Genomic DNA, 26,669 nt, shown 5'->3' with positions numbered 1-26,669 from the left:
GCCTAAAGGCTATGCAAATATATGCTTAGTTAAAAATGAGTTTTCTCAGTGATAGAATCCCTTTAAGTTTTGTATTAATCAATGTATTTCTAAAGTATAGTTATGATTTGCTATGATTTCTTGTGAATTTGCAATTTCAAACTTCTAAAGTGGTGTATTAATCCTAATTCTTATACAAAATGCAAATGGAATAAAAAGGAGCTGTAGACAAATTCATTATATTTTATTGATTTTTAATTATGTATGAGCTGTGGGAATTTGTAAACAAATATGTAAATGAAAATAAAGAATACCATTTTACAATCAAGTCTAATAGCAAGATGTAAAACATTAGTTAACAGGTGTCTAATACTTTCATAAAGCTATAGTGGAGACATTGGTGGAGATTTAACAGCTGTCTTCTTGGATAAAGGGAATCTGACACCAGGAAACGCATAATTAAATCAGCCACAGTGCATTGTATTACGCTGAGCACCGTTATACCTTAAGATGGTTCTGATGCACCATTTCCTTGAAACATTTTTTTTTTTACAAATATACAAATGAGGCTCAAGTGCAATGGTACATGCCAAAGATGAAAACCCACTGCACTCAAGTCTCATTTGCATATATCAGCATAATACCCCATTGAGACTCTCAGGAATCAATTTAGAAATTGACTTGCTGTATCACTTTGAGAGTCTTATCAGGTCAGATCAGGTCACAACTGAGGAACAGAAGTGAGTGGATAAATCACATAAAGTCATTGGTAAGAATACCTTCACTTCAGTTTCTCATGTAACTTTCTAATAGGCCATACAATATTTTTATGGCATTGCCGGTTTAATATCTTAATAATCATTTTTAAGTAATTCTTTATAGTGAGGTTACAGATATCCAATGATTCTTGATTGTGTCACCATGGAATTACGCTTCCATCCCAGCTCACCAAAATGCCATTTTGCGTCTCAGAAAGAGAAGAAAGAACTTCCATAATACCAGTTGTACTTTGATCAGTTGTCAGGGTAGCCTAGGGAAAAATACATAGAAAAATACAATATTATTAAATATATATTTAGCATGGTCACTTTTTAATATACAGCAGTAGGAATATATAAACTTTGGATGTCCTGTAGGACGGCTCACATTATCATTTCTCCTTGGGTCTGCCTATGTGTTTAACAGAAATGTGATTTAAAACATTTATGTGGAAAATCAATGAGAGGAATATATTCTAGGGAATTTTGCTTTTTTAAACAGCATGCCAAATTATTGGGAAGGGTTGCACCACACTGACAGAGCTGACCTGTTCAGACCAAACATACAAAGCAGGTACTGTGCTACCTGTTGTTGTTGCCAAGGTAGGAGTCTGGTAGCCAGGCTTCTGTATAGTCGGGGAAAAGTTTGCTTGTGTTTAGTTTAGTTCTCAGCCGAGAAGGTTTTGTTTTGTTTATTTGTGCCTTTGCAACTTAATGCACTGCAAGTGAATAAAGCCTGAACTTATGTGCAACCCAGTGTCTGTGTCCCTGTTTCCTGCACTGCTACCGAACAGCTACCTGAGTAGTTTCCCACAATATATATCTATATCTCGGACCCTTTACTATAACTCTTATTTAAATTAAAGGTGTCTATTTTACAACCTATCATTGATCCCTTACACAAAATAAAGATTAATTTTCATCCACTGGAAGAAACCAGAAGAATGACAACAAGCTGAGATCTAGAAATTCGTGAGGAATTGATACAGAAAGTATAACAGACAATGGTACAACTTTACATCTATTTGCTAAAACTAGACAACCCTTTTGGTTTTGGTTAGTGTAAAGGTGCATTCAAAGCCATCAGAAGGCTAATGGCAGGAAAGGGTTAAAAACTGGTTTATAATCACCTGCTGCTGTAGCAACTGAACTATGACACTTTTATGTTGTGAACAGTTATTTTAGACTTAAAGTGGACTTTACCAACTCCAGTTCTTAGAATTGGTTAATAGTAACTGCTCCACTGATTCTGGCACAGTTGGATTTTTTTTTCTCTAGCCCCCACCATTCTCGAACAATCAGTGCTGTTATTTTTGGTTACTGATATTCTTTTTAGACTCTTTAGTGTCAGAAGGGCGGGGTCAGGTAGACGCAGACAAGATATGCGATTCCTGAGCTCTGACAATGGCTGTCTCAGATTGGAGCTCTGAATCACACCCCCTGCTTGACACTGCCCTTCTGACATTAAATAGAGCTTAACTAGCACATCAGGTACCGAAACTTTAGTGCACATGTTGCTTGGGAATCTTGGGGGCTAGAAAAAAAAACTGGTGAAATTGTGCTGGAATTGGTGGAGTGGCACATATCAAAAGATTCTAAGATCTTAAAAAGATGGAGGTGGTGAAAGGTCTTCTTTACAGGTTAAAGGGTTTTTTCCATCTCACAGTTTCAGCAGTTTGCCTGCTGTCTCTTCTTCTCACTTCCTGTATACCCCCCACACTATGATGTATCACAATACTTATGCAGATCAGACAATATGCACATGCTTGTAGAGAACGGACTCCGTGTTATCTGTGTGTTTTACATAGAGAAATAAGTTTAATCAGCAAACCGCAATCAGCTGAACTGACTGCAGAACTGTTGCTAACAGTGAGAGCAGTATGTGACGTCACCTGTCCTATCACACAGGTCCGTGGTTATGGTCCGCTGTGTAAACAATGGGAGGAATAAGTTCACATAGCAAGCAAACAAAGCAGCATTTCTAAAGCAATATATTTAGGAAAAGTCTTCAATTTACATAAGCTACCAGTATAAATCCAACTGTGCCAGAATCAGTGGAGCAGTTACTATTAACCAATTCTAAGAACTGGAGGTGGTAAAGTCCACTTTAAGTCTCAAATAACTTTTCACAACATAAAAGTGCCATAGTTCAGTTGCTACAGCAGCAGATGATTATAAAATTGAAAGACACCAGTTTTTAACCCCTTCCTGACATTAGCCTTGAGATGGGAATACCCCTTTACGAGAAGTACTTGTTAGCCTATTCACTTATTGTGCGTGGATTATCTTTTTGGGCACTAGGAGTGGTTAACAGACATGACAATATCTATGAGATTTACTGGACTAGTGTAGCACCCTCATTGTAATTATTCTGTCCATGGCCCTATCTGTAGATCCGTCAGTGCTGTCATCTCAGCATTGCCTATGCAAGTTGTTGAGTTTTGGCTATTTTGAAATGAAAGCAATAGCATAGGTTCCAAATTGTTCTCTGGATTCATCTCTAAATTGGACAAGAAAAGTGAGGGGTTGTCAATATCCTGGCAATACTCTGTTGTGAAATTCGCTATGGAAAATTCCTAGCAATGTAAATGTATGATGGGGAGGGGTGGGGGGAGCAATTATAGAAAAGAAAAGCTATAATTATAACACTATAACACGTGATTTGTTCTGGAGCTTTAGAAGAAGGTGAAAAGAACCCTTTTGAACACAGAACATAAAACAATGTACTGAATCTGATACTGTGGAAAAAGTGAAGACTCCTGAATAGACTATTTAAGCAGGGCCGGCATCAGCACACTGCATAGTTGGTTAAGTGGTGGGGCCCACAGAGCAGTCTGATATCGGGAAGAAGAGATATCAGTGGAGGAAAAAAGAGAAACGTCAAGTGCCTGGTGTACTGTGTGTGAAGGGGCAGAGATGTGGAGTGCAGTGTGTACTGTGTGAGGGGGCAGAGATGTGGGGTGCAGGGTGTACTGTGGGAGGGGGCAGAGATGTGGGGTGCAGGGTGTATTGTGTGATGGGGCAGAGATGTGGGGTGCATGGTGTACTGTGTGAGAGGGGCTGCAAATTGAGGGGTGACATGAAACTAGGGACAAATGAAGGGGGCACATTTAACTGGAGACTGTTGAAGGGGGGGACAAAACTGGGGGCTGACATACAGGGGACATGAAACTGGGGGCAGATGAAGGGGGGTATTAAACTGGTGGCAAATGGAGGGGGTGGGGACATTAACTAGGGGAGAATAAGAGGGACATTAAACTGGTGACAGCTGGAGAAGGACATTAAAAAATAAGGGTCAGTGGATGGATACATTAAGCTGGGGGCAATTGGAAAGGGACAGTTTAATCTCCTTCTCTAGTTGCCCCCAGTTTAATATCCCACTCCAGCTGCCATTAATTTGTCCCCCTCCAACTACCCCATTGTTTAATGTCCCCCTCCAGCTGCCCCAGTTTAATGCGCCCCCCCTTCGTATTTTCCCCCAGTTTAAATTGGGGCATGAGAAGAGGGACTTATTACTGTGGGGAAATTGGAGGGGAACATTATAATATGGGGGCATATAATGTTAGGGTGACTGTAGGAGCATTATATTGTGTGGGAGCATGTAGAAAAATGGATGAGAATGGGCGGAGTCACAGAAGTGGGCGGAGCTAAATTTGCAGCGACGCGCATAGCGCTAGCTCTTTCTGTTCCTTGAAAGTTGGGAGGTATGTTGCCTGCCCCAGCACAGAATGCAGGTGCAGCGTTCTGTGCTGATGTCTGGCTGCCGTCAGCATCCCCCTCGCAGACTCAATCATCGCTCCGGAGCCTCTTCGCCGGCTGGCTGCGTAGGTGACGCCGCGCTCCTGCGTGACATCACTCGTGTCTTCCACCTGCAGTGGCGCGCAGTGTCCTGACTCCCGAGGGTTTTTTGCTCCACAAGGGGGCCCACTGAGGCTCTGTCGCCCAAGGGCCCATAAAAACCTGGAGCCGGCCCTGTATTTAAATATACAAATTTGAAGGCAGCATCCGATAGATGTCTGATACAGCAGAACTGTTCTTGGCACTATGACGTTATGCAGAATTTTAACTCACCCTCTCTGTTCCCATGTCTGTTTTAACCCAGCCTGGATGAAGAGCTGTACAAAGAATACCATCATTTTTGTATGATTCAGCTTGCAAACGTGTAAGCATATTTAGGGCAGCCTGTGAAAAGAGATGCGACATATGTATGGAACATGGATTGCAGTTGTGATGGTAACATTTATTTAAGAAGTATGTGTACTGTTTTTAGACTTTGCTCCCAGTCTACTGTATGTGTAATACTCCAATCATATACTTATGTCACTGAAATTTACCTGTAAACGAATGAAATACATTGTGGTTGACAAATACTACTCTGTATACATTTCTTTGCAGGATGCCTCTGTGATAGGGCACTCTATTTCACTATTCAACACACACCACCTGGACATACACCTAAGGAGCATACCATTAGCCAACATATAGTCAATGCTTCCCTATGGATATATTCAGCATATGCACTAAGGAATTTCCCAGTTCCTGATCTACAGAAGACATCAACAGCACAGAATGGTGCAAAGGTTGAAAGTCTGCTTTCACCAGAAAAGAAGAGTTAAAGGGGTTGTACAGTTTAAATGGGATTTGAGCTGTTGTCCATTAGTGTCAGTTTTCACCAAATCAGTCACATATCCGTTTTTTTTTTTAGTTAACATAACACAGGGTACAGGACTTGTGTGTCCATTCAAAACGGACATTCAACGGAAGTGTGAAAGGCCCCTTATTCTCTATATTCTGTGTATAGGGAATTAGAGGCTTTCAATAGCATATGGGTATATTCATGGGGAAAACGGAACCCAATGAAGTCAATGGGAGTCTTTTTTTCAGCACTGATTCTGACGAGAGTTATCGTGCCAGAATCAGCGCCAACTTCCTCCGTGTGAATGCCCCCTAAGGATTGTGGAAAAAGTCCTCTCAGCCACTCAGAATCTCTGATTGTGTTGCCTACAATCACTGATGACTGTACCTTGCTGATTCGGTAGGAGATAACTTGTTTTTCAACATCAAAGGTCAATGAAGTTTTTTCAATAGATCCCAGCACAGACGACATATTCACTAGAGCAGCCTTCTCGCAGCCTAAAGGTGCATGAGCATTATCTTCTGCAGATTTTTTCAGCAATGGATAAAAAGCCTAGAAATTAACAAATATGTTAGGAAATAATCTACCTTATATCTTTTATATATAACATGTATTACTGATCTCATGTAAAATGTTTTCCCAGGGAGCGGATTCCTGTCCATGTTCTATTAGGGAATATAGACATCATTATAGATGAGTCGGGAGCAGATGAAACAAAGTAGTGAACTACTAAGGGGCAGTAGATAAGGGCTGTCCATGTATTACATGAATCGTCATTCACCAGCTCATTGTCTCTCTTTAGCAATGACTAACTCATTTTGTTAGAGAGGTGTAGATTTACTATTCACTCTATGCCAGAAAACTGATGTAGGTGGGAATATGGGATTAGCTGTGGTGCGTCTTTTGTACATGGGTGTTATTTTCAGCACTTCCCTCTTTCTGCACCCAACTTTCCACTTCTTATTGAAAGTAGGTAGAGTAGAGGCGAAGGCAGATCAAACACCTTGGCTTAACAAATTTGTAGGATAAAATTTTGTAATGGTCAATTAATATGTCTAGGGGATTCTTCACAGTATGAACAGCGAGACTATGGAACTCTCTGCCCCAGGAAGTGGTGATGGTGGAAAAGAAAAATATTACAAGTTATGGACTCTAGATGTTAAGGACTTGTTGATCCAGGGTTTTTATACTGACTGTCAGATTTGGAGTCGGGAAGGAATTTTTTCCCCTGAAATGGGGCAATTGGCACGAGCCTCCTGGTTTTTTTTTTTTACTTCCCCTGGATCAACACTGTAGGGGATTGTAGGGTTATAGGTTGGACTTGATGGACTGATGTCTTCATCCAACCTCATTTACTATGTAACTATATGTAATTTTAACCATGAAACAGACAAAAAAAACCCCCAAAAACTCTTACTATCGCAGCACATAATGGATCTTGGATCCATCATAATATAACATTTTAGCAATTCAAATAACTCTGATGTAAAATCTACTGGAGGGCAAAAGCGCTGGTGTACTACAGCGTAATGGACACATGTGAGGTGTTTAGGTGATGTATGTGATAAGTGATTTGTGTATATAGTAGGACTGGGCAATTCATTGAAATATAACCGGTTTGATTACTGCAATATTATTTACTATTGGCCCTGATGTGATGTAGCCTCAGTGCTCACAAGACGTCATGATGCATAGACGGAAAAGTCACGACACCACATGGTTTATAATGGATGAAAATGGACAATTACTTGCCATTGAACCCCGTGCTACAACCCATTTTGCCCTTGTAATAATCTGCTCCTGGAGGTGTGGCCTTTAAAAGGGGTGTGATCTAAATTGTTCATTAATTGCAATTAGTTGCATTTTGTTTTTAGGTCATAATTACTCAGATCTGGTATATAGTTTTACTAAAGTATGTGTCTAATGTGAGTCTCTACAATATATACACCAGCATGTGTACAGTCTGCATGTGCTACTATGTTAGTGACTGTATACATGTAATAGGTGAGTGCTGTGTGCTGCAGGCGTGTAATATGTAAGTGACGATTGTTGTACTTGTGCAATTTGTACTGTGTGCATGTTAAGCTAGGTTCACATATGTGTTGGAGATGAACACTAGTGTGAAGAGTAAGTGTGCTAGAGTCAGTGGCGTAACTAGGAAGGGCGGGGCCCCGTGGCAAACTTTTGACATGGCCCCCACCCCTTCCTGACCGACACCGAAGACCTCGACCGACCGATTCCCTGCCACATTCCTGCATGCTCTATTATTCCCCAGTCCCATTGTGTGAAATGATTTTCTTTGTAATGTATCTTTCTGTCTATTTGAACCCTACAAATTGTACAGCGCTGCGGAATATGTTGGCGCTATATAAATAAAATGTATTATTATTATTATTCCCCATAGTGGCCCCAGTACACAGCAGTATGTCCCATAGTGACCCCTGCACAGGGGCCGATCATGTAACATCAGAAACGTCACACAACTAGGCCCGAAGCCTGCCAGAAGGGTGGAAAGGTAAGTAACATGTTTATTATGTTCCTTTACCTTTCTGGGGCCTCCGATCATTATACTCGAGGGTCTGAAAAGATCCCTGAGCATAATAATAGCGCTTGTGGGGCCTGCGGCGTCACTTACCAATCCCGGCCCCTGCCAGGATCAGTAAGTAAATAGGGACCATTCCCGGCTGCAGTAACTCCAGCCAGTAACGGCCTATTAAGAAAAAAACAAAAAAAAAAAAACAAGAGTAGCGGTTGTCGCTGGACCTCTAATGTCCCAGGCCCTGTGGCAGCCAATACCCTTGCTACCCCGGTAGTTACGCCACTGGCTAGAGTAATAAGTGTGGGAATTGTACTTAGGTGTGAGTGACCCATTTGTTGGATGTGTCTTACCGTGTTTCTATGAAAATAAGATCTACCCCGAAAAATTATGTCCTAGTATGATTTTTCAGGAGTTTTGGAGTATGCTTGAAATGTAAGCCCTATTCTGAAAATAAGCCCTACCCCAAAGATAAACTATAGACATGACTATATTGTGGCTGCTTTAAGTCACCGGGGTGAGCCAATTGCTACACTTGGCTGCAGTGGAACACTGATGCAATGGCAAGGGACCTGAGACAGTAGTGACTCAGATCTGTGTGTGAGAGCCTATCCACCATTAGCACTTGCCAACTCTAAGTTGTTTTTGGTGTAATGAGGTCTGGTGAGTGGATTGTTCATGGAGAAAAAAAAAAAAGACATCCCCTTAAATTAAGGCCTAACCTATCATTCGGAGCAAAAAATAATATAAGACCCTGTCTTATTTTCAGAGAAACATGGTATTTGAGAACAGGATATATATGCATCATGTCTGTATGTTAGTGGCATGTCTAATATAGGATACATTGTATATTTCAGTATCTTTGCTGTTGTTGTCGAAAGGAGGAGGCCCAGACAACCTTTTTGTACAATGTCTGCCCTTGTTTCTTAATCATCATATTCACAGCATAAAAATAGAGCCAAATAAAGCTTATACTAGTACCTGGCTTACTTGCATGGGTCCAACCACATTTGTTTTGAATGTATCGATCATGTCATCAGCATCAACTTTGTCCATGTTTATTCGTGACATCACACCAGCATTGTTTATTAGCAAATTTAACCCAGAGCCATTAAGGTGTTTTTTAACTTCTACTACAGCTCCTTTCACACTGTCTATATTTGTTGCATCTAAAAATTTCAATTAAAAAAAAATTAAAGTGTTGAAAAGAGATTCACAGAAATAACAGAATTTGATATTGACTCAGTAGCACAGCTGCCTCTTAGCACTGTGGTCTTCGACTCCAATCTGGTCAATGAAAACCTCTGCATGAAATTTACATCTAGAAGAAATTGTGTGGTTTTCTCTTGGTAATGGGAAGGAAGTAACATTACACGGGGTATACATCCACATTACATGCTGTGCTATAGCAGCCTCCTTGATGACCAATTTAAAGCCTAACTAAACTTCCAAGCAACTTTTGGATTTCTGACCACGTGTGACATTAATACATTTTGTAACATACTTTATTAATGGCTCCTTTCTGTGAAATTCTTCCTTTTTGCTTGTTTATTGAGAGCTGAAATAAGTACACTTCTTTCAGTAGGTTTAGGGACAGGGGTGTAATTAGCAAAAGACTAGCAAAGGGGCCCATAACAAACTTTCGACTTGGGGCGCCCTCCATGGGGCCCTTTCCTGGCCCCCACATGGTATAACACCCCATTTACACACACTATAATGTCCCAAAGCGATCTCAAGACAGTATAATGTTCCAAAGCGACCCCTTCACATAGTATAATGTCCCTTGACGGCCTCTGTACACAATATAATGTCTCAAAGTGGCCCCTCCACACACTGTAATGTCTCACAGTAGCTTCCACACAATATGGTGGCCCCTACAGTGTTTGTTCCAAATTGCAAAAATTTGGGGTTTAGGCAGTACCGGAAATATTGGTGTTCACCACCCATGAACTATAATTATACTTTGGGGGTCTTTCCAGAACCCCAAAGTATAATAATCAGAGACCCAAGTAGGGGGTTGATAAACATAAAAAACAAACAGTGTTGCTCACATCTCCTGGACTCCTTGATGACAGCGTCCCTCCTCAATGAATTCACAGATGTGGGTTACATCAGAGCCCACGGAATCATGACAGTGAATATGGATAGCCTGATTATCTGACTGCTCTACCTCTAGTCTAAAGACAAAACAACACCGGCAGCAGAGACCAGCTTTAATCTTTGCTGCCTGTTTAAAGGCCATTATACTGACCTTTTTAGGAAGCAGAGAAGATTGAGGGCAGCTCCCAGTATTGTTTACATGCCAAACGTTGCACTGCTTAGGGGGCGTTCACACTACCGTCTATGTCCGACAGGTAGTGTCCGCTCAAAATCTCTCACGGACATTAGGAGCGGACACTAGCTGTGTCCATGACACTTGTCATATATTTAAATGGCGATCGGGTGCGTTCATTTGCACTCCGTACCCTTCCTTCACTGTCAGCAAGTAAAGATGTCCGACTTTTCAAGCGGACAGAAAAACCCTACATGTCGGATCCCAGTGTCCTATGAAAGATGAGTACTGAAGAAGCAAAAATTTGTTAATAAAGTATATTATAATGACACAAGCACTGCCAGAAAAAAATCAAAAGTTCTTTTAAGGTTTAGTTAAACTTTAAAACACAAATGTTTTGTCAACATCTGTTGGTGAAACTGGCAAATCTTTAGAACACTTTTATAGTCGCAAAACAGATCACTAACTTAGATGCATGTGAATTTTGGCACAAGCGTTATATTTGGATACATAATACCAGGCTAAAAATGAGTGGCGTATATAGAGTTCCAAAGGTAACAAAAGGAGCCAATGTCAGAAAAAAAGTCTTCAACATTATATTGAAATACAGATCAGATGATTAATCAAGATAAGGGAAGGGATACGCTTGTCTATTTATTAAAGTACAGATTTGACTAGTGTCTATGTTTTTGAAGATTAACTAGAAAATGGTTCTCTTTGTAGAAGTATTTTGATGAACCACTTATTTCCTATTTGCATTGTAAGATACTGTTATCTTATTTTGTTGTTCTAAAATTGCAAAAAAATAAAATAAAATCAATAAAAAAAATTAACTGATTCTGGAGTGTTAGGGGGCGTTCACACTACCGTCGGTGTCTGACATGTAATGTCCGCTCCTAGTGTCCGCTCAAAATCTGTCACGGACACTAGGAGCGGACACTAGATGTGTCCGTGACACCTGTCATTCACTTGAATGGGCATCGGGTGCGTTCTTTTGCACTCCATGCCCGTCCTTCCCTGTCCGCAAGAGAAGATGTCCGACTTCTCAAGCGGACAGAAAAACCCGGGTAAAGAGCTTTCGGTCCCGATACCGTAGATCTTTACAGTCAGAAGGGCGTTCCTGACAGTCTGTCAGGTACATCCTTCTTCAGAGCAGCGCCTATCGCGCTGTACAGTGTGAGCGGGGAGGAACGCGCCCTTCTGACTGTAAAGCGCTACGGTACCAGGACCGATAGCTCTTTACCCGGACACAGATCGGGAAAGCCGACAGTGTGCTGAATTCTGTGCACTGTCGGCTTTCCAGCAGTATATAGAACTGCCTGTGCTCAAACCCATGAAAGGTCCTCTTTAAGGAACACTGAGCCAGTGGAATCGAAGCCACACACCCTGCTGTTTCAGCCGTGTAGGGAAAAGATAATTGTACAGTTCAATACATAGTTTGGATATGGGGCCTATTGGCAACCACTGTGACCTTTTCAGCTACGCCACCGAGGAGTAATCTTCTCAAAGAGGTTTTTTTTTAAGAGGCTTCACTGTCCTACAGCGTAAAAGATGATTGTTATTCAATGATCCACACTTACCTAAAGGAAGGATCACAATATTGGCATGCTTTGAAGCTAAATTTCTTAGTTCCTGAAAAATAAATTGAAATTTTAACAGTCCAAAATTTTACCTTTACATGTAACTAAAATTAAATACTGTACATTTTAAAGCACAAATTACTAGAGATGAGCGAACAGTGTTCTATCGAACACATGTTCGATCGGATATCAGGGTGTTCGCCATGTTCGAATCGAATCGAACACCACGTGGTAAAGTGCGCCAAAATTCGATTCCCCTCCCACCTTCCCTGGCGCCTTTTTTGCACCAATAACAGCGCAGGGGAGGTGGGACAGGAACTACGACACCGGGGGCATTGAAAAAAATTGGAAAAAGTCATTGGCTGCCGAAATCAGGTGACCTCCTTTTTAGACGAATAGTGGATTTCAAATCCGGGTCATATGAGAATGTGAACTTTGTGACTATGAGACAGGGATAGCTGTACAGGCAGGGATAGCTAGGGATAACCTTTATTTAGGGGGGAATGTTATTAAAAATAACTTTTTGGGGCTCTATCGGGTGTGTAATTGTGATTTTTGTGAGATAAACTTTTTCCCATAGGGATGCATTGGCCAGCGCTGATTGGCCGAATTCCGTACTCTGGCCAATCAGTGCTGGCCAATGCATTCTATTAGCTTGATGAAGCAGAGTGTGCACAAGGGTTCAAGCGCACCCTCGGCTCTGATGTAGCAGAGCTGAGGCTGCACAAGGGTTCAAGCGCACCCTCGGCTCTGATGTAGGAGAGCCGAGGGTGCACTTGAACCCTTGTGCACCCTCGGCTCTGCTACATCAGAGCCGAGGGTGCGCTTGAACCCTTGTGCACACTCTGCTTCATCAAGCTAATAGAATGCATTGGCCAGCGCTGATTGGCCAATGTATTCTATTAGCCTGATGAAGTAGAGCTGAATGTGTGTGCTAAGCACACACATTCAGCTCTACTTCATCGGGCTAATAGAATGCATTGGCCAACGCTGATTGGCCAGAGTACGGAACTCGACCAATCAGCGCTGGCTCTGCTGGAGGAGGCGGAGTCTAAGATCGCTCCACACCAGTCTCCATTCAGGTCCGACCTTAGACTCCGCCTCCTCCGGCAGAGCCAGCGCTGATTGGCCGAAGGCTGGCCAATGCATTCCTATGCGAATGCAGACTTAGCAGTGCTGAGTCAGTTTTGCTCAACTACACATCTGATGCACACTCGGCACTGCTACATCAGATGTAGCAATCTGATGTAGCAGAGCCGAGGGTGCACTAGAACCCCTGTGCAAACTCAGTTCACGCTAATAGAATGCATTGGCCAGCGCTGATTGGCCAATGCATTCTATTAGCCCGATGAAGTAGAGCTGAATGTGTGTGCTAAGCACACACATTCAGCACTGCTTCATCACGCCAATACAATGCATTAGCCAGTGCTGATTGGCCAGAGTACGGAATTCGGCCAATCAGCGCTGGCTCTGCTGGAGGAGGCGGAGTCTAAGGTCGGACCTGAATGGAGACTGGTGTGGAGCGATCTTAGACTCCGCCTCCTCCAGCAGAGCCAGCGCTGATTGGTCGAGTTCCGTACTCTGGCCAATCAGCGCTGGCCAATGCATTCTATTAGCCCGATGAAGTAGAGCTGAATGTGTGTGCTTAGCACACACATTCAGCTCTACTTCATCAGGCTAATAGAATACATTGGCCAATCAGCACTGGCCAATGCATTCTATTAGCTTGATGAAGCAGAGTGTGCACAAGGGTTCAAGCGCACCCTCGGCTCTGATGTAGCAGAGCTGAGGGTGCACAAGGGTTCAAGTGCACCCTCGGCTCTCCTACATCAGAGCCGAGGGTGCGCTTGAACCCTTGTGCAGCCTCAGCTCTGCTACATCAGAGCCGAGGGTGCGCTTGAACCCTTGTGCACACTCTGCTTCATCAAGCTAATAGAATGCATTGGCCAGCGCTGATTGGCCAGAGTACGGAATTCGGCCAATCAGCGCTGGCTCTGCTGGAGGAGGCGGAGTCTAAGATCGCTCCACACCAGTCTCCATTCAGGTCCGACCTTAGACTCCGCCTCCTCCAGCAGAGCCAGCGCTGATTGGCCGAATTCCGTACTCTGGCCAATCAGCACTGGCTAATGCATTGTATTGGCGTGATGAAGCAGTGCTGAATGTGTGTGCTTAGCACACACATTCAGCTCTACTTCATCGGGCTAATAGAATGCATTGGCCAATCAGCGCTGGCCAATGCATTCTATTAGCGTGAACTGAGTTTGCACAGGGGTTCTAGTGCACCCTCGGCTCTGCTACATCAGATTGCTACATCTGATGTAGCAGTGCCGAGTGTGCATCAGATGTGTAGTTGAGCAAAACTGACTCAGCACTGCTAAGTCTGCATTCGCATAGGAATGCATTGGCCAGCCTTCGGCCAATCAGCGCTGGCTCTGCCGGAGGAGGCGGAGTCTAAGGTCGGACCTGAATGGAGACTGGTGTGGAGCGATCTTAGACTCCGCCTCCTCCAGCAGAGCCAGCGCTGATTGGCCGAATTCCGTACTCTGGCCAATCAGCACTGGCTAATGCATTGTATTGGCGTGATGAAGCAGTGCTGAATGTGTGTGCTTAGCACACACATTCAGCTCTACTTCATCGGGCTAATAGAATGCATTGGCCAGCGCTGATTGGCCAGAGTACGGAATTCGGCCAATCAGCGCTGGCTCTGCTGGAGGAGGCGGAGTCTAAGATCGCTCCACACCAGTCTCCATTCAGGTCCGACCTTAGACTCCGCCTCCTCCAGCAGAGCCAGCGCTGATTGGCCGAATTCCGTACTCTGGCCAATCAGCACTGGCTAATGCATTGTATTGGCGTGATGAAGCAGTGCTGAATGTGTGTGCTTAGCACACACATTCAGCTCTACTTCATCGGGCTAATAGAATGCATTGGCCAATCAGCGCTGGCCAATGCATTCTATTAGCGTGAACTGAGTTTGCACAGGGGTTCTAGTGCACCCTCGGCTCTGCTACATCAGATTGCTACATCTGATGTAGCAGTGCCGAGTGTGCATCAGATGTGTAGTTGAGCAAAACTGACTCAGCACTGCTAAGTCTGCATTCGCATAGGAATGCATTGGCCAGCCTTCGGCCAATCAGCGCTGGCTCTGCCGGAGGAGGCGGAGTCTAAGGTCGGACCTGAATGGAGACTGGTGTGGAGCGATCTTAGACTCCGCCTCCTCCAGCAGAGCCAGCGCTGATTGGCCGAATTCCGTACTCTGGCCAATCAGCACTGGCTAATGCATTGTATTGGCGTGATGAAGCAGTGCTGAATGTGTGTGCTTAGCACACACATTCAGCTCTACTTCATCGGGCTAATAGAATGCATTGGCCAGCGCTGATTGGCCAGAGTACGGAATTCGGCCAATCAGCGCTGGCTCTGCTGGAGGAGGCGGAGTCTAAGATCGCTCCACACCAGTCTCCATTCAGGTCCGACCTTAGACTCCGCCTCCTCCAGCAGAGCCAGCGCTGATTGGCCGAATTCCGTACTCTGGCCAATCAGCACTGGCTAATGCATTGTATTGGCGTGATGAAGCAGTGCTGAATGTGTGTGCTTAGCACACACATTCAGCTCTACTTCATCGGGCTAATAGAATGCATTGGCCAATCAGCGCTGGCCAATGCATTCTATTAGCGTGAACTGAGTTTGCACAGGGGTTCTAGTGCACCCTCGGCTCTGCTACATCAGATTGCTACATCTGATGTAGCAGTGCCGAGTGTGCATCAGATGTGTAGTTGAGCAAAACTGACTCAGCACTGCTAAGTCTGCATTCGCATAGGAATGCATTGGCCAGCCTTCGGCCAATCAGCGCTGGCTCTGCCGGAGGAGGCGGAGTCTAAGGTCGGACCTGAATGGAGACTGGTGTGGAGCTATCTTAGACTCCGCCTCCTCCAGCAGAGCCAGCGCTGATTGGTCGAGTTCCGTACTCTGGCCAATCAGCACTGGCCAATGCATTTCTATGGGGAAAAGTTAGCTTGCGAAAATCGCAAACTGACAGGGATTTCCATGAAATAAAGTGACTTTTATGCCCCCAGACATGCTTCCCCTGCTGTCCCAGTGTCATTCCAGGGTGTTGGTATCATTTCCTGGGGTGTCATAGTGGACTTGGTGACCCTCCAGACACGAATTTGGGTTTCCCCCTTAACGAGTTTATGTTCCCCATAGACTATAATGGGGTTCGAAACCCATTCGAACACTCGAACAGTGAGCGGCTGTTGGAATCGAATTTCGAACCTCGAACATTTTAGTGTTCGCTCATCTCTACAAATTACATGTAAGAAAACTAAGCTGGAAACTTGGCACTACATCTTTTCTACCAGAAATTCAGAATCTGCAGTGTTTCACTATGCTACCTGGCTCACTGACTAACACTATCTAAACCTAATAATGTTTGCTAGTTTACAATTTGTATTGAAGCCCTGGCTTTAACCCCTTTAAGGACGCAGGGTAGTTTGGGCCTTAAAGGGATTTTACCATTAAAACTTTTTTTTTGTGGATAAGACGTCGGATTAGCCTTTAGAAAAGCTATTTGTCTCTTACCTTTAGATGTGGTCTCCGCCGCGCTGTTCCTCTGAAATACTAGTTTACTGGTATGCAAATGAGTTATCTTGCAGCGATGGGGGCGGGCTCCAGCACTCAAACCGTGATGAGGGCGTCCCGACCGCTGCCAGAGAAGTGTCTCCAAGCGCTGCCTCCTTCTTCGTCCGCCGTGTCATGTTCAATGTCTTCTTCCGGCGCAGGTTCCTAACTTCTAGCACAGCAGAACAGACTGTGCCGGCGCACAGGTTACGGGAAAATGGCCGCTTTCCCGTGGCCTGTGCGCCCACTCTGCTAGAAGTTACAAGCCTGCGCCGAAAGAACACATTGAACATGACGCGGCGGACGAAAAAGGAGGTGGCGCTTGGAGACACTTCTCTGGCAGCGTAAGACGTGCTCATCGCTGTTTGAGCACTGGGGCCCACCCCCATCGCTGCGGGAGAACTCATTTGCATACCGGTAAAAACCAGTATTTCTAATGAACAGCACGGGGGAGACCACATCTAAAGGTAAGAGACAAATAGCCTTTCTAAAGGCTATTCCGACGTCTTATCCACAAAAAAAAAATGTTTTAATGGTAGAATCCCTTTAAGGCTCACACCCTGTTTTTCAAATATGACATTTTTTTTACTTTATGTGAGGATAACTTCATAATGCATTTACCTAACCAGGTGATTCCAAGATTGTTTTTTGTGACACCTTCTACTTTATGTTGGTGGTAAATTTTGGTCATTATACTTTGTGTCTGTTTGTTAAAAAAAAGGACAATATACTGAAAATTTCAAAAAATTATCAATTTTGAAAGTTTCTGATATTGTTGTAAAAACACAGTCATATCACACAAAATTCTTCCTAATTAACATTCCCATAAGTCTACTTTATATTGGCATTTTTTCTTCACTGTCTTTTTACTTTTCTAGGATGTTAGAAGGTTTCTAAATTTAGAAGCAAATTGTCAAATTTTTAAGAAAGTTTTAAGATTTTGTTTTCTAAGAACCTATTTAGTTGGGCAGTGACTTTGAGGGGCCTATATTATAGAAAACACCCATAAATGACCCCATTTTAGAAACTATAGCCTTCAAACTATTCAGTAAATAGGAATTTTGTTAACCCTTTAGGTGTTCCACAGCAATTAATGCAAAATGGAGGTGAAATTTCCAAAATCCACATTTTTTATGCACATTTTCCAATTCAAACCAGATTTCCCAGTAACAAAGACAAGGTTAATAGCAAAACATACCATAGTATTTATTACTCTGATCCTGAAGTTTGTAGAAAAATTCCATATGTGGCCCTTCTGTGTAAGTTGACTCAAATACAGTCCTCAGAAATGAAAAAGCACCTTTGAGGATTTTGGTGCAGCAATTTCATTAGGATAATTTTTAGATACCATGTTGCATTTGCAGAGCCCTAGAGGTACCACAACAGTGGAAAACCCCCAAAAGTGAACCCACTTTGGAAACTAGACCCCCTTAAGGAATTCATCTAGGGGTCATATGACCATTTTGAACCCCCAGGATTTTCACTGAACTTCCTTGAATTTGGCCATCAGTTTAAAAAAATGATAATTTCTACAGTTATATGCACTTTTTTCATATTTTTTTTTTCCCTTTTACCAGGGAATAAAGTAGCCCATCTTGTTACCCAATTTCTCCCGAGCACAGAAATGCCCCATGTGTGGTCAAAAACTGCTGTTTGGGCACAGAGGAGGGCTCAGAAGCGAAGGAGTGCTATTTCTCTTTTGGAGCTCTGATTTTACATACATGATTTATAGGTTCCATGTTGCATTTGCAGAGCCATAGAGGTACAACAGTGGGAAACCCCAAAAGTGACCTCATTTTGGAAACTAGACCCCTTCTATTTGTATAGGGCTACAGTGACACTACATGCTTTTTTAAATGGTATGTCACAGCAGATGATACAGAATGAGGATTGCAATTTTCAAATCATATATGCCATTTCAGTGCCCAGCACATGCCGCCGGAGACATTGATCCCATAAAATGTAACGTGGGTTCTGCTGGATATGGCAATACCCTACATGTGGCAGGTGTATAATGCCTGACGACACAGCAGGGCTCAGAATGGGAAAGGACCATGGATTTGGTAGTAGAAAAATATATCAGCTAAGGCATGTATATAAGGCCCCTGAGGTATCAGTACAATTGAGACCCCCAAGAACTGACCCCATTTTAAAAGCGTAACCCCTTTAGGTATTCATCTAGGGGTATAGTGAGCATATTGACCCCACAGGCTTTTCCAAATGATACTGCATAGCAGGCGGTGCAGAGTGAGAATTGCAATTTTCAGTGCCCGATATATTGTGCCAAGCACATGCCACAGGAGATACTGACCCCTTAGAATATAACGTAGGTTCTGCTGGATATGGAAATACCCTACATGTGGCAGTTGCTTAATGCTGCCAGGGCTTAGAATGGAAGGGCCACTATTTAGACTACTGGAGCACGGGCGTAGTTGGAATGTTACAAGTCCGTACAGATAAGCTCCCCAAAAGTGACCCCATTTTAAAACTTCACTTATTCATGTATGGGTGTAGTGAGCATTATGACCTCACAGGTATTTTCAAAAGGTAATGTGCAGCAACTGGTGCACAGTGAGAATTGCAATTTTCAAATCATACATGCCATTTCAGTGCCTGATATATTGTGCCCAGCATTTATTACCATAGGTTCACCTGGAAATGACAATCCTGCATGCCTGCTATGTGATACCAGGGCACACAGGTGAAAGAGAAGGGACAGCATGTGGCAGGGGAAAAAGCTGTGTGGAGTGCATCAGGGTAAAATTAAATATCAAGGGATATATGATAAAGGTGAAAACATTCTTTCATACAGAGCCCTGTTTTTTCAGGACACATATCGCACTGGTATACAGTGTCCTTTCTTATGCCCCTCTTTGAGCACACTCGGCACCTCTTTTGATTCCCTTCTTGGAAGTTTGAGTAACTTCTCCTGGAAATTATTGTCCTGGTACTATGCGTGGGGCCTCGTTTCCAGATGTACTGGGTTCCCTCCCTTCCTGGTCTCTAAACAGGAGGTTCTTGATAATCAGCTCTTGAAAATCCAGGACATTCCCCCTCTGGCCTGTATATCAAAATAACAAGTACGCATTGTACATTGCCATCGGTACAATGTGCACAGCCAGTTTTTTATACCACACGCTGAATTTGCGCATGGTGCTGTAGAGCTTCAGGACTTAATCTGACAAGTCCACCCCTCCCATGTACCTATTGTAGTCCACAATGCAGTCTGGTTTGGGGGTCTCTTTACTGGTCCATGCGTGCTGATGTGGCCATGTATTGTTGTCAATACAAGGACTTCTCTCTTGTCCTTGTACTTTACACACAATACATTGTTGGTACATTGACCCCTACTTTCACCCCTTCTGAGCGTTTGCTCAAGCAGGGTCTTAGGGAGGCCTCTCTGATTTTTTCGGACGGTGCCGCATGCTGTAGTATTTCTGGTGGCAAGGCTACTGAAGAGTGCCACGCTGGTATAAAAATTATCCAGGTAGAGGTGGTAACCCTGGCCCAGCAGTGGGTGTACCAAATCCCACACAATTTTGGCAGCAACTCCCAGGAAGGAGGGGGGGGGGGCATTCTGGAGGATCAATTCTGGTGTCCTTCCCTTGGTATATCCTAAATTTGTAGGTATACCCTGATGCACTCTCGCACAGCTTATACATCTTCACGCCATACCTTGCCCTCTTACTTGGCGGATATCGGCAAAATTTAAGCCTCCCTTTAAAAAGTACCAGTGATTCATCTATAGAAATACACTTCTCAGGGGTGTACGCTTGAACAAACCGGGTACTGAAATGGTCTACTAGGGGTCTCAATTTATATAAGCGATCAAAACTGGGGTCATCACGGGGTGGGCACTGTTCATTGTCTGCATAGTATAGGAATCAAAGTATAGCCTCATAGCGCATCCTGGACATTCTAGTGCGATATAATGGGGTGTAGTATAATATGTCCGTGCTCCAGTAGTCTCTAAGGGACGGCTTTTTTTTACAAGACCCATGTTTGACAGGAGTCCCCAGAATGTGTACATTTCTTTTACTGTTACAGGGGTCCACCTGTGGGGTTGAGAAAGAAATGCACCAGGGTTTTTGGTTTTATACTGCTGGGCGTACAAATTAGTCTGCACTACCATGAGGTCTATGAGGTCCTCAGTGAAAAAAAATTAAAGAAATCAAATTCTCTGAGCCCTGCCGTGTCAAATTTAATCCCCGAGGTGCCTGTGTACCGAAGTCCAAATGGGGCCACTTTGCTCTGGGCTTTGTACAATGTTGTCACTCCTTTCTGGGGTCTCAAGTGCAGTTGGTCTAGGGCGTCTTCTTGGGGGCCCCTCATCATCATCATGACTTGACGAGGATAATGATAAATAAAAAAAGTGTGCCACCATTAGAAGATTCGCTTTCAGCGGCAAGAAATGCATATGCCATTTCAGCGGTAAAGGAGCGCTGGAACATTTTGGTATGAAATGTAGGTGTGTTCACAGTAAACTGTATATACAGTAAAAACTGTATAAAGAAAAAAATAATATATCCAAAAAAATCAGGTATATAAAAATGATAAGTTTGGACTTCCCTACACTGCACTAAACTAAGGATTCCCTAAACTACACTACACCTAAACTAATTTTATGTAAACTTCCCTGATGCTAAACCTAACTAAATTTTAGCAAATTCCCTAACACTAACTAATTACTAACACTGACTATAAAAAAAAAAAAAGACAGACAAGACGCAAGTGAACTACACTAAACTAGTCCCTATTACTAAAACTAAGGTGATGGTTTCCTGACACTAAACTAAACTACTACCGTATTTTACGGACTATAAGGCGCACTGGACTATAAGGCGCATTGCCCATGAGCGCCTTATAGTCCGTCTCGGTTCATATATAAGGCGCACCGGACTATAAGGCGCAGTCCGGTGCGCATTATATGTTATTGAAAGCGGCGGCACGCAGACTTTGCCAGCGGCCGCTTAACCCCCCGCGTGCCAGCCGCTTCTATTGGAAGCGCTCGGCAGGCGAGGAGTTAAAGGGGCTCTATCAGCAAAATCATGCTGATAGAGCCCAACCGTAAAAGTTATATTAAACTACCCCCCCGTTTTAAAATAAAACCCTGAAACAGAATGTGAGACTTACCGAGCGGTGCAGGGTGGGCGGGCATTCAGGCCTCCTCTTCCTCCGATGTTCCGTCCTCCTCCTCCGGCGCTCGCGAACTGATAATGGCCTGGGCACATGCGCAGTAGCCGTAGCAGAAGCATTATGATATTGCGCATGCGCCCAGGCTATTATCAGTTCGCGAGCGCCGGAGGAAGTGGTCAGGACATCGGAGGAAGAGGAGGCCTGAATGCCCGCCCTGCACCGCTCGGTAAGTTTCACATTCTGTTTCAGGGTTTTATTTTAAAACGGGGGGTAGTTTAATATAACTTTTAAGGGTGCATTCACACTACGGAACGCCAGCGTGTATCACAGCCATACACGCCGGCGTTACAGCAGGGCTGCCGGACACTTCCCATTCATTTCTATGGGAGCCGGCATGTGAGCGCTCCCCATAGAAATGGGGAGCACAGCTCTAACACAGCACAGCTCTAACATGAGGTAGTTCAATTTATGAGGATGGTTACTTAAGTGAACTTATCGTCTGCAGCAGAAGAAACTCTTGGTCTTCATTTCCTGGGGCAGTTCTCATAAGAGCTGATTTTATCATAGCATTTGATGGTTTTCATGACTGCACTTCAGGGAACCAGGGGCGTAACTACCGTAGAGGCAGCGGAGGCGGCTGCCACAGGGCCCGGGCCACTAGGGGGCCCGGTGACAGCTGCTACCGCTGCATTTTTTGGTTTTTTTAATAGGCTGTTACGGGCCCTATTTACTTGCCGATCCTGGCAGGGCCGGGATCGGCAAGTGACACCGCGGGCCCCACAAATACTATCATTATCCTCGGGGGTCTTTGCAGACCATTAGTCTTGGGCTAGTATAATGATCGGCGGACCGGGAGAGGTAAGGGAACGTAAAAAATACTGTTACTTACCTCTCCATGATCCTGCCAGGCCTCCTTCATACTTGAATGATGTCTCTGACGTCACATGAACCCGGCCTGCTTCCTGGGTCATGTGACGTCCGACGTCATTAAAGAAGGACGAGAGCGGCGGCCGACAGCATAGGAGCCAGGGTACAGGTAAGCAACTGTTTATTTTAATGTTTTTATTCCCCCAGGTCTCCGATTATTATACTCTGGGGTCTGAAAAGACCCCAGAGTATAATAATTGTTTATGGGTGTCCACAGTGGGACATAATACTGTGTGCAAGGGCCACTATTGGGGATAATACTGTGGGCAGGGGACACTATGGGGGATAATACTGTGTGCAGGGGCCACTAATGGACATAATACTGTGTGCAGGGGCCACTATGGAGGATAATACTGTGTACAGGGGCCACTATGGGACATAATACTGTGTGCAGGGGCCACTATGGGACATAATACTGTTTGCAGGGGCCACTATGGGACATAATACTGTGTGCAGGGGCCACTATGGGACATAATACTGTGTGCAGGGGCCACTAATGGACATAATACTGTGTGCAGGGGCCACTAATGGACATAATTCTGTGTGCAGGGGCCACTAATGGACATAATACTGTGTGCTGGGGCCACTATGGGACATAATACTGTGTGCAGGGGCCACTATGGGACATAATACTGTGTGCAGGGCTTACTAAGGGACATAATAGAGTGCAGAGGAGGGGGTCGTTCGAGGTCTTCGGCGTCGGTGTGTGGGGGGGGGGGCATGTCAAAAATTCGCCACGGGGCCCCACCATTCCTAGTTACGCCACTGCAGGGAACCTTCAAAGTTCTAGAAATTTTCTGGACTGACTGAACTTCCTGTCAAAGTAATAATGGACTCTAGATTCTTTACTTAATTGAGTGGTTCTCCCTGTAATGTGGATAAGAACAATACTTGAATTGGGCTTAACATTGTCTGGAATTGTGTACCAATCCTACCGCTACTTATCTGGACAGGCGGGAGGACAAAAAGAAATAAAAGGGTTGTTTTGAGCGTAAGGGACTGGATACAGAGAAGATGGACAGGCAGAGATTAAGGTGAATGCAGAAGTAGGCAGTCATTTTCCTGTAGTCTATACAAATATTGTCACTCTCGAAAACCTATGAGCATTTCCTATTTTAGCAGTTTATCAGGGTCCCATTGGATCATACCACAAGCTAAATGACGTGGGAGACGTGGGCTATGCAGAATGTCCCTGGATTGATTGGTTTGGGGTAGCTACAACAGCTTAGTTTCAGGCGGGTATGGCTGGTGCAACTGAACCCAGATCCAGTACAAAGCAAGAACCTGGAACTGGCAAGAACCAATTTACTGGGAGTATTTATGTATTTTAACTAGTTTTACCTAAGTGTTTCAACACATCTTGGTATTTAAACTGGTTCAAAGTTTATGTTCACATAATGTGCAAGCTCTGTTCTGTTTTCTGAACAATGATACCCATTGGATAGATAGAGATGTGTGGAATACAAGTACTTTGACCTTCACTCAAGCTATATTATTGACATACTTTGCAATGTCTCTTTTTCAGTGGTGACAGAACAAAAGGTAAAGTAAAAAAAGAAAAACTATATAAAACCAATATGTACTGCTCATCTTGTTACTGTGCTTCAAATAGGTAAATAGGTACATCTCTACAAAGTGCATATGCAAGGCAGATTATCAGGTTTGCGGCTCTCGTTATATTAGACTGTCAGACTAGAAGACTTGATATGAAATGCCATTTAAAAAGAAAAACATTGTATAGACTGCCCAGTTATACTTCATGTTTTCTAGCTATTACTAATACCTTCATGGAGGTCAAATACAGTATAAAGCAGGGGTGCCCAATACGTCGATCGCGATCTACCGGTCGATCGCAATGGACGTAAGTGTCGATCACGGGATGCAGCCATGCATCCCTGCTGTCTGCTTCTACACAGCGCAGGCTGAGAGTTATCTCTGGACACTGGCAGGCTGGGGCTGCAGCAGACCTGCCTGCCAGTGTCAGTAGATGACTCTTAGCCTGCGCTGTGAACAAGCACTCCGGCCACTTGTAGGCTGCTCTTAGGGATGGAGGGGGCCGGGGTGCTGCTTGTTCACAGCGCAGGCTGAGAGTCATCTATTGACACTGGCGGGCGGGGCTGCCGCAGCCCCAGCCTGACAGTGTCCAGAGATAACTCTCAGCCTGCGCTGTGAAGAAGCAGGCAGCGGGGATCCTTGGGCGCCCACCTCTCACGAGCCGCACGGCCACGCCCACATGCCCAGCCCACAGACACGCCCCACCCACCCACAGACACGCCCCACCCGGCCCCGCCCACAAGAAGTGGGTAGTAGATCTTAGGGCTTGGTCATGTTAAGAAGTAGCCCACATGCTGACAAAGTGTGAGCACCCCTGGTATAAAGCTAACAATGTACCCGTGAGCAAGTGCACCAATCACTGTGTATTAGAACTGTATGCCCTGCACTACAGGGCTAAAACAAAAGTTTTTGAGTGGCTTTACGATAGTCCAGCAATTGTGTCAGGACGATGCTTACTCACCATACTTTTTACTAGTGGCAGTTATGGGTACTGCAACAGTGTCCTATTCAAGTATGTAGAATGAACATTGCCGTGCCTGACTTGTAAAAATTGCCAGAAACAGCCCTGTCAGTTTTATGGTGCCTAAAGGCCACCAAAACTGCTGATATGTGCAGGGTCTGGGCACTGGACCCCTACCAATCGCATACTGATGGTCTATCATGTGGACATCCAACACAGCCTTGCTTCCCCAGAACCAGCCCTACTCAGTGGACTGGTCTGCAGCCTCAGTGCTCGTTCACATCTGCGCCTGGGGTCTCCACTTTCAGGTTTCCGTTTCCTGCCCGACCACATATGGATGAGGGAGCCTACCTGCCCACATCCTCTCCAGTAAAACTTCAAATAGGTGGGATCTACATGCGCCAGTTGGTTCGGAGTTCTATACCAGCGGAGTAAGATCTTTTGTGCCGTGAATGCTGTTTTGACCACATGTTGAAGTTCCATTGCAAAGAATGGAGCAGCACCAACTGTCCAACCCGACAAAACATTCAAAATGTCCCTGTGGTCGGATCCCTACCTAAATTTATAGCATTGGTTTCCATGGCCAAGCAGCTGTCCTCATATACATGCAGACTTGGCTTGTGCATATGTATAGAGAGAAAGTCACTTGCAGATACCTGTAACAGAAGTATCACTACAAGAACAAACATGCTGAGTATGCTGAAATCCAACATGCCTTACCTTCTCTCCCCTAAGCATCTCTCACTGGGAAGAAGAAAGATGCTCCATACACAGTAGATGTTCATACACAAATTGGTGGGTCAACAGCTAGTGTGTATAGTCACCTAAAGAAACCATGCATCGATGGAAACTATCTATCAGGGAGATTGGCAGGTGCACAGGCTCTGGGATCCTTAGATTTGCTAAAAATCTTAATAGATCCCACATTAGAGCAGATTAGTACATATTGTGGTGCTGTGTGTGAATGTGTCCCAAATGAAAAACATGTTAACAACATATATCTCAACAGAAAAGGAGTCAGAACCCCCCCCTCCAAATCGCCCCAGCTCATAGCCACGCCCACCCAGGTCATATACAGACGCGTGACCTTTAGCGCCCAGCGAGTATACAGCGTATGCAGAGTCTTCTCACCTCACTTCGGGGTCCCTCAGGGTTTCTGCAAGTGGCAAAGATTTTCTCCGGAGGGGAAGATTTAGCTACAAACTTCTTAATAAGCTCCAATCCAATCCCACGATTACAACCGGTTATAAGAACGCTGGAAATCATTCTGTATGTCCTGGAGGCAGAGAGGAGACAAACCGCCTGATCTCCTTACTTCTCCCTTTACTTCCCGTGACAGTCACCTCCCCCTCCTGTACACAATGACTGCTCAGTCCGCTGGATCAGGAGAAACCCTTTCATGGCCAGAGGCTTCTTATCTCCTGACCAGAAGTTTCTTTTATGAAAGAACTTAATTTAATTCTATTTTTATCAATTTTTTTTTTTTAGTTGTTACAGTTCAGTCAGTGATATTTACCCCTGAACCATGGCGACTGAAAATCCTGCCTCACAAGACCAGCTATTCAAGTCTGACAAGATTTATTACTACCATGAATACTACTGTATTCATCCACAGGGTACATAAACCGATGAATAGTGTGCACTTCTTGAACCCCTAGGCCAAGGGCCCACGTTGTTGCAGATTTTGGTGCAGTTTTTTGATCCAAAGCCAGGAGA

At 44.3% G+C, this 26,669-nt stretch overlaps 1 protein-coding gene across 1 annotated transcript; it reads right to left on the bottom strand.

Annotated features, from left to right (window-relative positions):
- Positions 1 to 248: 248 nt before the first annotated feature.
- LOC142213469 (C-signal-like) lies at positions 249 to 26,295 on the bottom strand. Its single transcript, XM_075281819.1, has 6 exons — positions 26,085 to 26,295; positions 11,762 to 11,813; positions 8,891 to 9,078; positions 5,761 to 5,925; positions 4,809 to 4,919; positions 249 to 1,009 (listed from the first exon to the last, which is right to left on the bottom strand). The coding sequence occupies exons 1-6, from the start codon at positions 26,217 to 26,219 to the stop codon at positions 896 to 898; spliced, it is 765 nt and encodes a 254-aa protein (XP_075137920.1). The 5' UTR covers positions 26,220 to 26,295; the 3' UTR covers positions 249 to 895.
- Between the last annotated feature and the right edge of the window lie 374 nt (positions 26,296 to 26,669).

The sequence above is a fragment of the Leptodactylus fuscus genome, chromosome 7 (genome assembly GCF_031893055.1).
Source record: "Leptodactylus fuscus isolate aLepFus1 chromosome 7, aLepFus1.hap2, whole genome shotgun sequence".
Lineage (NCBI taxonomy): Eukaryota > Metazoa > Chordata > Amphibia > Anura > Leptodactylidae > Leptodactylus > Leptodactylus fuscus.
This window is presented reverse-complemented; position numbering and strand designations above follow the sequence as displayed.